Source organism: Saccopteryx bilineata, chromosome 12 (genome assembly GCF_036850765.1).
Source record: "Saccopteryx bilineata isolate mSacBil1 chromosome 12, mSacBil1_pri_phased_curated, whole genome shotgun sequence".
In the NCBI taxonomy this organism is placed as follows: Eukaryota; Metazoa; Chordata; class Mammalia; order Chiroptera; family Emballonuridae; genus Saccopteryx; species Saccopteryx bilineata.
The window spans coordinates 47,150,829-47,163,036 of record NC_089501.1 but is presented as its reverse complement, the minus strand read 5'-3'; the positions used below and the strand labels follow the sequence as shown (position 1 = coordinate 47,163,036).

Here is a 12,208-nt window from a genome sequence, read left to right as displayed (position 1 = left end):
ATAACACTGAACGACACTAAGATTATTATAAGAGGTAACTGACTTCTAACGTCCAAGGAGGCTTTATGGTAAAGGTGGCATTTGACCTGGGTCTAAAAGGATGAGTAAGCATTAACAAGATGCAAAATAGGGGAAATAGGGGAAAAGAACAAAGTACTCAGAAATATGAAGTTGTTAAAGTAACTGACATTTCTGCAGAAGAGAAAATAGTTGAAGGTGCCAGGAAAGGAAGTGAACAGGTGTCTTGGTGGCATCCTGACAGGGGTCCATGGGCAGGGATTGTAATTTCAAGTCAGAACCTTAGAAAGGAAATGATTGGCTTCATTTGGTAATGGTCCTCTGAGTTCACATTCTCTCACTGCACTCTGTTGCAAACATAGAACAACGATAGACAAAAGGAAACAGAAAGCTAGAAAAGCATGATCATTCTCTGAAGGAGAAATTAATCAAGCGAGACTGAAGCTATGGGCCTGGTTAGTGCCTGGACTGGAGGCAGGAAGTAGTTTACCTCCTGGCCCAAAGTAAGGGAGTCCGGGTAAATGCTCCACTAATGTGAGGAGAGCTCTCGCTTAATGACAGTGGTAAATGGCAACTCCCCCACTTGTGAGAGGGCTAAAGATCAAAAGAGTCATCCAACCATGGCCAAGGGTAACACAATTAGCCACCCGAGAGCGTAAGATGGGAGGAGATTGAGACACAGCCTCAAAATCAGGAACTGAACCTAGTCACCAGCTAGATCGAGGACTGGGTATGCAAGATTCCCCACAAGAGCCTCAGGACATGGCTGTGGGACTGGTAACACACCAAGTGGAAGCGACCTCCAAAGTGATAAAGAGGGAGCCAGGGAAAAGGGGGTGGGAAAGATGGAGGGAGGGAGAGGGAAGAAAGGAGAGGGAGAGAAGAGAAAGAGAAACATAAAGCACTTCCATTCACAGTTCTGCAACTCTAAATTCCAAGATGTTTACAAAATGCTAAGGCAGAATAGAACATAAAAATTCAAAGATAACTTTATTTCATGTAAAATCAGTTATTTTAAAGTCTGAACATTAGAATTGTGGCAGAAGAGTCTTCAGTGCTGTGTTCATTTCTTGAATTTCTGTTTGTTCCCATCTCACTGGAGTTGGTCTTCTAACCCAACTTGACAATGAAGCTATTTTTGGTCAAGATCTCTAGTGAATGTTTCCTTTCTCCTTTATCCTGGCAGCATTTGATGGTCTGGATCCACCTTTCTCTTGAATGTCTCCTCACTTCCATGGCAACCCCTCTCCGGATCTTCCTTTGCTGTTTTTTTTTTTTAACTGGCTGTTCTGCTCAGTCTCCATGGTACTCACCTCTTCTGCTTCTGTGCAATGTATGGCTCTTCCATTGGAGTCTGACTTCAGTCCTTTGTCATTCTACAGATCTGGTGATCTTATCCAAACTCAAGACTTCTACCCTATACACTGATGATTCCCAATTTTATATCTTTATTCCAGATTTCCTCCAAATCCTTGGACCTTTAGATACTATATATACTATTTCCCCTTGTGTGCCTCATATACACATCAAAGTCAGTATGCTTACTATGGGACATACATATTTTTAAAGCTCTGCTTTCTATGGTGCTCTCATTTATTTAATTGTTTAAGTTAGAAAATCCCAAGATTTTCCCTGGCACTTTGCTCTCCTTCACCATCTACATTCTAACTTCCTCCTCTTCCTCCTCACCTTTCCCTCAACCCGCTCCCTTCTTTTCTCCTCTCCTGCAGCTCCTTTTGCCTTCTCCCTCTCTTCTTTGCCCTTGTCCCAGTCCTACTTTTATTTCTTCTGTTCTCTTCTATGTAGAATGTGCCATTGCATTCAGCTTCCCCTAGAACTCAAGACTTTGCTTCCCTGTCCTACTGCTTTTATATGACTTTGGCAACCAAAGCAAATAAACTTAACAGGCTACTACTTTGTGAGTTTCGTTCTCAAAAGAAATATTTTCATTTTGCCATTGACTTTTGTGACTGAGCAATAAGCTAAAACTTCCTCTTCTGTAAAACGGGACTGAACATGACACCTAAGCCACGAATGTGCGACTGCAGTCCCAGAATCTGTGAGGAGACTCAGAGTAGTGCCTGGCCCATGGCAAACATGAGCAACTTTATATATATTTCTTAATTGTCATTCATTGTTTTCTATTACTATTATTATTAGAATATCGACTATCTCCATTTTTTACTACTAGGGATTTAAAAAAATTATTAGGTCATATTTAAGGTAGGGAGTCTTCTGAAAAAATAGAGCAAAATTTCCATGCATTTTCACAGGTGAACTTTTTAATAATTAAAAGCTTTAAAATTCCCTTTAAAAATTGAGATTAATTTCCTATAAAAGAATAAAGATGTTTGTGGGGGAAAGATGTGCTGTGGAGGAACAGCCCTAACAGCTGTATGAACTGGTACTGGCCTGCCTCTAATATATTTAGAAGATTTTGTGGTTCGGCTCAAGTACTGATAGCTTGAAATGGACAATGCTGTAAGGCTTTGCACCACAGGGATTGGGTAAATGCTACAAATTAGGGTCCATTTAGCAGCATATAGGAATATGATTTTGTTAAAAACCGTATCATTATGAAGATTGATGTGATGACCAACTATCTTACTGTGAATTTGAACATAACATGAGGGTAAATTGTGCCTGCAAGATTTAACAATTATTATACAGCTTAGAAGTCAATGTAGTAATTACCCTATAACCAGCGGTGGGATTCAAATAATTTAACAACCGGTTCTCTGCCCTAATGACCGTTTTAAGTATAAAAAACCTGACATACTGAATGGTAGTTTATTAGTTTATGCGTTTAATACTTAAATAAGAACAATAAAAAGGGGTATACAAAACTAGATTATGTTATAAGAAAGACTTTTAAAAGATTAATGAAAAAATATTAAATAATACTTGACAAGAAACAATAAAACTGTTGCTTAGCATATTTCCATATTGCTTCTTGGTTGGCATCCTCACTTGCAATGTTTTTCCCCTATGAATGGGATGAACATGACTACGGGTGCTTAGAATACACCGTTGTTCAGATGAACGTTAAAAAAGAGTAAGGAATATAAATTTGTGATTTCCACATTGGGCGGCTGCCCAGGCGCCCACCTTAGAGAGAACCTTGATTACAAGTGTCATTTTGACAACTGGTTTGCCGAACTCAACAAAAAATTGGGTATCAGTCCTGCTGAACCGGTGTGAAGTGATGAATCCCACCACTGCCTATAACCTGGGAGTCAGTACCATCACTCAGCATCAAAGGAGGCCCCTTTGTATATTTTGTACTGGTTTCTATGTTTGTATGTGTTTTTGAGTGATTAGTAATCAAATTATACTCTGAACCATCTTAGAAAGTAAAAGACCCCTTTATAATCAAAGGAAAAATATATTTAAAAGAAAAATCCCCCCCCCATTTTAAAACCAAATGAGGGCAAATTCATAGTTTAAAGTAATTTTTCAGTTTTACCTATAACATCCCAATGGGAAGAACGTAGTATAAAAAAATACCTTACTGGGCTCTGGATTACTATTATGAGAAAGAGTTATGATTCACCTGTTGAAAAACTGTCTCATAAAATGCTCAACTGGGTGCTTATTTTTTTTTCACTTACTTAGGGAAAAAACCACACTTAAGATCTTTTTGAAGTTGACTAGTTCGCCAGTTCCACTTCCTGTTGTGAGGAGGAGTAAGATGTATCTTCAACTCACTCAAGTTCTCAAGATTGTTTTCATTCTCCAATGTAGGCTTCAAATGTATATACCTCAACTGAAACCGAAATTCCCTGTACTTGGCTATTCTACAATATGCAGTCTGTTTCTGGTTGGGGGAAACCATTTGAGTCGTTATACAGATTTTAGAATAATTTGCCCAAGAGAAGTGCTATCAGGGGAGAGTTGACTCAAAGATTAATCTCCCCTGTCCCGCTTTAAAAAGTCTGCATAAATTCCTTTCTTGATGTTGGGCGGTCACCCTATTTGAGAGGTATTGTCCTGCTTAGAGTTCCCACTTCTCTGCAAACCTAGGCACAAGAATCTAGGATAGACTGAGGGAGAGCTGGTCCTGGGCTAAACTGAGATAAAGACTATAGTTTGATGTGGGGCTTTCTCTGGAACTAGCTGTAAGGAGTTCATAAGGGATGGCTGGAGGGGATTCACGGGGTTTCCTTCACATCCTACAGCTGTCCTCTAGTGATTTTCCTCTCTCTCTCTCTGTCCCTCCCTTTCCACCTCTCTCCCTCTTTCACTCTCATTCTTTCTAGAGCCGCTCTTTTCTGTGAACTTAGGTGCTATTCATAATGACATCTCACCATGTCAGCCTGGGGCCAGAACCCTCTAGGAATGCCTCTGTACCACTAACTGACTCCCTTTTCTCCCTATGGCTCGACTTCTCAGTTTGTCCTGAATATCCCTTGGAGTCTTCTGGACCCTGATTTGCTCAATCATTCCTCCTATCTAAACGTACTTACTTTCTTCCTTGCCTCTGGTCTTGGCTCTCAGATAAGTTTTGGTTATCCAAATAATACACATATTTGGGCTAAAATATTTTGTTATTAGATGCTATTGGTTTTATTGATCTCAGATAACTGCGTACAAAAATGACCCGGGAGACTGTTGGAGGGCATGGTGGGATCTTTGATCAAGATGCACACCAATCAGTATGGGAGATACTTTGTGAAGTGGAGTTGAGACTAGGACCTTCCTGTCGTAACATGCCTAAATTTTAGTCACGTGTCATGACAGCAACATGTCTATTCTTCCTTAAAATTTAGGAGAATTATTGTCTTTTTTTTTTTTACAAGGATGATTAATTTTTGCAAGGATAAAATTCTATCCTGACATTTATAAAATAAAAAGTCAGTTTGGGATTTCCCAGGAAATGTAATTTAAGCACTTTAACTTGATCATCATTGCTGAAAGAAATATAAGACCTACTTATCTTTAACAATTATTATAAAATTTCTGTTCATTAGATATGAACTATTTGTTGATATCTATAATCACATCATGTTATAGTTTGTATAATTATATAAAGTAATGTATTTTAGTTTTCAGAATATTTTCACGACGTCTTGTTAAATATTTATGAGACCTATAGAAATGGAACTATTATGAGTAACTTGATTTTACAAATGCGGAATTGGGTGTCAAATGGTAAAGGAGCTTTTTCTGGGACACACAGCAGCTAACCATGACAGCCATGATTGATTTCAGTCCTATGGATTTAAAAATTTCATCCTATTTCCACTATATTATATTCCGTCTTTAAATATATCGTAGAACCATATACAATAGCTGTTGGATCAATACTTAGATATGTAGAATTCTAGCCAGGTGCATCTGGAATAACATTATAAGATATAATAAGATCGCCTGCCAAGTTTTAGAACTGCTTTTCAATTATGAACAGTTTTTTCATATTCCCTACTTGTTAGCATAAAAATATGTCATTTAAACCTGAGTAAATTCAGCTTAGATATTGTGCAGGAAAAAAATGAAACTTCTTTAATCTAAAATGTCTCTCTTTTTACACATCTACACCCACCCACCCACACACACACACACACACACACACAGAGGGCCATTTTGAAAGCATTTGTTTTGTTTTCTTTGTCGATAGCCTGATTTTACAAGCATTATTTAAAATGTATAACAAAAAATGTATATTTCAGATATTTTCTCTCATGTCTGATTTGAGTATTTGAAGAGCTATTATAAAATAGAAGTCAAGGCTCTGGCAGGGTAGCTCAGCTGGTTGGAGCATCCTTCTGACATGCCAAAGTTGCAGGTTTGATCCCCGGTCAGGGCACATACAAGAGTCAAGCAATGAATGCATAAACAAGGGGAACAGCAAGTTAGTGTCTCTCTCTCTCTCTCTAAGAATCAATAAATAAAAATTAAAGAACTGTAAGTCGATAATTTCTCTTTTAGGAAATGTGAGGAACAGTCACAAATACTTAAGACAGAATAAGCAATTTGAATTTGACTGTAAATAAGAATTTTCTGCTAAGGAAGCTACTCAGATCTCACCCCAAGAGACGGTGGAATGTTTTTTTCTGGGATACTTAATTCCTGTGGTTTAAGTGTGACCCTATGTGGTAGCAGAGCCATGAATTTGTTAGTATGATGTGAACGTGTAACAGTGTGAGATTGCAATGCTTATCTTCCAGCTTTATTTAAATAATTGTTTAGACATCGTGAGAAAAGAAGCAGGATATAAATCTTTTTCTTCTCTCACAAAACCATGAAAAGGAAATATTTTATTTTTCTGAACTTTGGCGAGCAGTGTCCTGTCATAACTGAAGTGATAGTGAGAAGACTGCCTGTGGGTGGAAACAGGAAACGTTAGTGATAAACGCTGTTACCTTTTTTTTCAGGTTCAGCTCAATGTCTATTGATTCTAATTAGCACACTTTGTGCCTTAGCTGTAGCTCCCCTCCGCTCTGCGCGGAGAGTTTTTTTTTTAGCTTCATCCTGCTCATAAACACGGCCACCTCCTCCCTCCTTCTCTCTTTACAAATGTTACAACACAATCAGAAATTTCCTCTTTTCTTTCCTTCCTGCATTTTCAGCAGGTTCCCTTGCGACAGAAGCCGAGAAAGAAAACTCAAGGTAATTAGATCTCTTTTGTTTGTTTCTCCCCGCTTTTTTTTTTTTTTTTTTTTTTTTTTTGCGTGTGTGAGTGTGGTTTTATTCTCTCTCTCTCTCTCTCTGTGCCTTTTTTGGGCTCAGCTTTTTGTCTGTCCTACTGCTAATATCAGGAGGTGGACGGCAGATTAATTTTTGGCTATTAGGGGGGTCGATTTTAAGCAATGACGGCATGCTGTTCACTTGGATTCTTTCCTGGTGGTTTGTCAATAGCGCTTAGCAAGCCTGGCACCGAGTGGCAAGTGGCTGTGCCCAGCTGGGCATTAACCCTTCTCCATCTATTGCATAACTCCTGCTGCTCGGGCGGGCAGGGGTCTGGCAGTGCAGCGATGTGCCCGGCAGCCTCGGGATTTTCATTTTCCTATCGATTCTTATTGAATAATAAATAGTCTTAGATGAACACTTGCATGTTAGTCTCACTGCTTCCCTTGTCACGTTTTATACCTTCTAAGCACCAAATGAATGTTTAAAAATAAAATAGGCAAATTACTTCTTTTTTTTTTGTATTTACTTTACATACATATTGGTAAAAAAAAAACAAAAAAACCCCCCAAACAAACCAAAAAAAAGAAAAAACTCCCAGGAGGTAAAAAAAAAATGAAAAGTTGCCTTTCAGTCTGTCTCAGAAATCGAGGTAACGTGTGACCGCCTTGTCCTGCCATTGTTGCAGGGTTTTTCGCTATGAGCCGGAGGAGGATATCGTGTAAGGACCTGGGGCACGCTGACTGCCAGGGGTGGCTGTACAAGAAAAAGGAGAAAGGAACTTTCCTGGGCAACAAATGGAAAAAGTTCTGGGTGGTCCTGAAGGCGTCGTCACTGTACTGGTACAGCAGTCAAATGGTGAGTGCTCTCCCTCCCTCCCAGCCCCAGCCTCTCGCACCGGGCGAGGATTCTAGGTCCTTGTCCAGCAGAGGATCCCTGTGGGAAAGTTAATTTTTATGTCTGGGACTTGGAACAGAGCAAATAAACAAGTTTTAGAAACCATTTCTGGTCCACTTCTTATATCGGTCATTCTACTTGTATTTTATGGGAGAGAAAACCATTCTGCTTGACTGACTAATCTTAGGTAGGAGAAGGCATTCAACTGTAAGCCTTTTACTACAGGAGGCTTTCGGTGTCTGTTAATGTTACTATTCCATGAGAGAGTCAGGTCATCTCTGGATTTCTGTGGGCAGCATTCCATGTGGCAAACTTACATAGTGAAGGTCTCTATGAAAAAAGGGGCTGAGCTTGAACATCTGTTAGGGATGTTGGTTGATTCAGTCTGCAGAAGGCATTATCCATTTCTTCCTCTTTAGACGGGTTGGTTTTAGAATTGCTCACCTGTGAGCCAGCGTTGTGTTGGTGACCGCTGTCTCTTGTCCTTGGCACGTCTGTGATGAGGTTAAAGTACCAATGCTTGGACAGCACTTGGTAGGAGAGGTGTCTATCACTCAGAAGCAGTGCACGTTGTCTGTTTCACAGGCTAGATTTCTGTTGGGAAGGGCTCGGAATAAAGTTCTTATTAGAAGGTGTGCTGATCTTTCCTGGCTTGGAAACATTGTAAAAATGATGACCGTTGTTGACTATTGAATAGAGTAGAGACTTTTCACAGAGGAACTCTCTCCACTGACCTCTGAGTAGCCAGTCGCTGATCTCAGCGAAGCTGGAGTTTGTTTTTGGCGTGAAGTGAAGATCAGCAACGGATGTCCTTTGATCAGTTAAGGGAAAGTTAGGAATTACTCACAGGCTGGGAAAATTCTTTTTATATGAGACCATTCTTTTAAAGTACCTTTTGTGTGTCCATAGCTCCAGCAAAAGTATTAAGAATAATGTTATAAATGTAAAATAAGTGCTATGTATAGTTTGGGGGCAAAATTTTTAGTTGATAAATTTAAGTTCATTGGCCACTAATTCACTGGCACCCATCCTGTGCAAATGTGGTTAAATGGACCCAGTGCTGGTGACCTGGGATAAGCATTCTCCCCTGTGCCTCTCTCTCCCCTCCCCCACCCTGTCTCCCAAGCTTTTTGCTTTGATTTCACCACCTGCAAAATATGCTACAAAATTCTGCATTGAGTTCTGTAAAATCGTATTTCCGCGAGCCTTTGGTGAATGTTAACAACCTCATCAAAGATTTGGGAGGTTCACGAGAAAGGATCAGCTTGAAGAATGTGTGGTCCTCCCCCCATCTCTTCCCTCTCTTTTCTTCGGCCCTGCTGGAGACCTTCATCCTCTTGTCTAGCATGGAATGGTTTCACCCAAATCAAGGCAACCTGGAGCTACGGTCTCACCTTCTATCCTAAAGGATATTTCCTAAGCAAACACAGCTTCCTTCTTAAGAAGAATTAAGGTTAATCTATACTGCTCACAAAAATTAGGGCATATTTCAAATTGCATATGAAGCTATAAATTATCCTCTATTTTTGTGTGTGTGAGCAGTGTACATTTCAACCTCTGGTTTCATATTAGTTTAGGCCCTTGCTTTTGGGTAGTGTGGCAAGTGAGAGTCTGTACCTTTTATACAATGAGAGGACTTACTGATGGACCTTTGAATAGCTCCCCAGGGATTTGCAGAGGCTGATGGGAGGCTTGGGTGCTGACGGAGGATGGTGCATCTGTGGGAAACAGCAAAGCTCAGACACAGGCACGGCGTTCATTTTCTCTTTCACTCACACTATTCAGCAGATATGCTCTGGGTGCTGTCCTTGTCTTTGTAGCATTTGAAGGAAGCCCCTCTGAAAAGCACATAGTTATAGCTTTGGTTTATTTGGCTTCATTAGCTCATTTGGCTTAAGCCTCTCAGAGGAGCGATGAATTACTATTTTGGGCATTAGGAATCTCATGCTTCCACAGGGAGCAGCAGTGTTGACTGAGACTAGATTAGAAAGTGGAAAGGGAGATAGCTTCAGACACACTCAAGCATCCCTGTCCTTACTTGCAAATGCATAAAGCAGTAGTCAGGAAGCAAATCACGTACGGGAATCAAGTTTGTTTAGCAGCATTAAATGGAGAATAAATTTACTGTTACCTGGCTGTGGAATTATCCTGTTAAACTAGTGGCAGGTAACAGAAGGACCTTCTAACTCCCTAATTCTGTGACTGTGTTATAGAGGAATATCCTCAGCCCAGGATTGTTGCCAGATGCCAATCTGATGGCATGCAGGGACCACCATAAAGGACACGATCAGATCACCTTGTTTTCCGCCTTAGCAGGGTTCTGGAAGAACAACTCTGGAAATGAAATCTAGGGCAATTCTCATGAGAAAGTACAAGCGATATCACTCCGGGACACCTTGGGTTGCCTCGACTGTTGCCTGATCGCGTCCAAGGAGACGCGATCTTTGAGTGTTTCTTCTCTTCTTTTAGTGTTTTTTTGTTGTTACTGCTGTTACCCAGTAACTGACTCATGGCCTACCTTCTTCTTTCGTGATGCTTTGCTGCTTCAGACAGTACTACCCGGATTTCCTTGAGAAAGGTCAAGTCCAGACACTCATCCGCTAGGTTTCACACCTCATGCTATGTGCTTAGAATGTGATACAGCACACAAGAAGTCATGCCAAGTGTCACAAAAGCAGATTCAAGTTTAACAGCCATAAAAATTCAGGCTATTTAAAACCCTGGTCTTGAGATCCACACAATTGTTTTCCCTTACCTCTAGGATAAAGTACAAATTCATTTCCTGGCTTGTGACAGTCTCCTGACTTGTATCTCTCTTACTTCCTCCCCATTCCCACCCCAGCTTCAACGATAGATCCTTTTAATTCCTTGTTAACATCTTATGTGCCGGCTCCCTCTTTAAAACTTTGCACATGCTGTTTCTCTGCTCAGAATACTGTCTCCATGCCCTAACGTTTTTCTTTCACTCAGTCCCATCATGTTTCTTCCTCATAAGTCAAACCTGAATTCAAACAGCCCTTCTTCTAGGTGGTCTTACTTAAGCCGTCACCTACATTACTTTGCCTCTGCTGCTCCCATAACATTCTATAATTTTCTTATTAAAATACTCATCTTCTTCATTTTATATGTTCGTTAGAATTTCCCTTTTCCATAATCGATAATAATCTGTGTAGGGTAGGGCCACATGAGTATCTTTAACAAATTAAATGGTGTCTGATACTCAACTGGGCACTCACTGGGTATTTGCTGATTCCATATGTAAATGAGATTTAGGAATCATCAGCATTTATATGACCCGTGTGAATTTTGAGAAAAGGAATGCTGAATAAGGACAGCTCTGGATGGGAAATAACTTTCCAGTGAAGAGATTTCCATTTTCTATTCTTAAAAACAGATAGAAGAGAAGTGTAATTTGAGAGCTCCATGGTCTCAAACAGGTCCCACACAATAGCTCCCAGGGAAGTTCCCCTCGAGCGTGGCACCTGGAGACCAGGCACAGCTGGAGACACAAATCTGGGATCAGCATCTTCTCTCTGGTGAAGAAAAGCCAAGTTCTGAATTATGGCCCTTCAGGCACGGCACTGTGAAGTGGTGGCGAGATGAGTCCTTAAGATTTTAGTTATTCATCAAAACTGTCTCTATTTAAACATTGTCAGTTTTTCCCCTTTTGCTGTATCTTGCTTTTCTTTTCTAAGAATTCTTAATTCAAATCTTGCTTTGTTCTGTAGGAAGTATATTGTAGATTTTATTTATATCTAAGACAGATCATAAAGTTAATGTGAATTCTATAACCCAGTGAAAATCAGTGAGGTTCTTGCATGTTTTGATTCGACGAGCATGGCAGGTTTTTTGTTTGTTTTTTTTCTTGAAGTTGGAAACGGGGAGGCAGTCAGACAGACTCCCGCATGCGCCCAACCGGGATCCACCCGGCATGTCCACCAGGGGGCGATGCTCTACCCATCTGGGGTGTTGCTCTGTTGCAACCAGAGCCATTCTAGTGCCTGAGGCAGAGGCCATAGAGCCATCCTCAGTGCCCGGGCCAACTTTGCTCCAATGGAGCCTTGGCTGCAGGAGGGGAAGAGAGAGACAGAAAGGAAGGAGAGGGGGAGGGGTGGAGAAGCAGATGGGCGCTTCTCCTGTATGCCCTGGCTGGGAATCGAACCTGGGACTCCTGCATGCCAGGCCAACACTCCACCACTGAGCCAACCGACCAGGGTGCATGGCCGGCTTTTTTACGTGATCCAGGAGCATGTGTGTTTGTCACCAAGGCTGACACGTTATGCTGGCATGCCACTTTAAAACACTGCTTAGACAATTCAAGTTTTAATTACAGAGTATGGTTTAATATTAATCACTTAAAAATCTCTTTTTAAGTGAGCCCACCATGAGAAGTTTATCATCTATCTTTTATGCATCTACCCTCCACCCACATGTCCTTCCACCAATATTTATTAAGGGTTAAAAATAATTTAGGCTAGCTGTTGTAAACACGATAACGGGACTAAAAAATAAGAGATATTTTTCCTTTCAATTAAAAGCTTATAGACTGGTGAAGGAGGAAAAAACGGTCTATGTAAACGACATTGTAAAAAAAAAATTTGTGGAAAAGAATGGCTCTGAGTTTGAGCAATACAGGTAAATTCTGTCAATTCTGGGCAAGAGAAGT

At 40.5% G+C, this 12,208-nt stretch overlaps 1 protein-coding gene across 3 annotated transcripts in view; it reads left to right on the top strand.

Annotated features, from left to right (window-relative positions):
- IPCEF1 (interaction protein for cytohesin exchange factors 1) overlaps positions 1–12,208 on the top strand; it is a 145,231-nt gene that overhangs the window by 69,718 nt on the left and 63,305 nt on the right. For all 3 annotated transcript variants that reach the window (XM_066248511.1, XM_066248512.1, XM_066248510.1), the window contains 2 exons: positions 6,588–6,627; positions 7,334–7,503. In XM_066248511.1, coding sequence (XP_066104608.1) covers positions 6,588–6,627; positions 7,334–7,503 — 210 coding nt within the window. The remainder of the gene's footprint in view (positions 1–6,587; positions 6,628–7,333; positions 7,504–12,208) is intronic.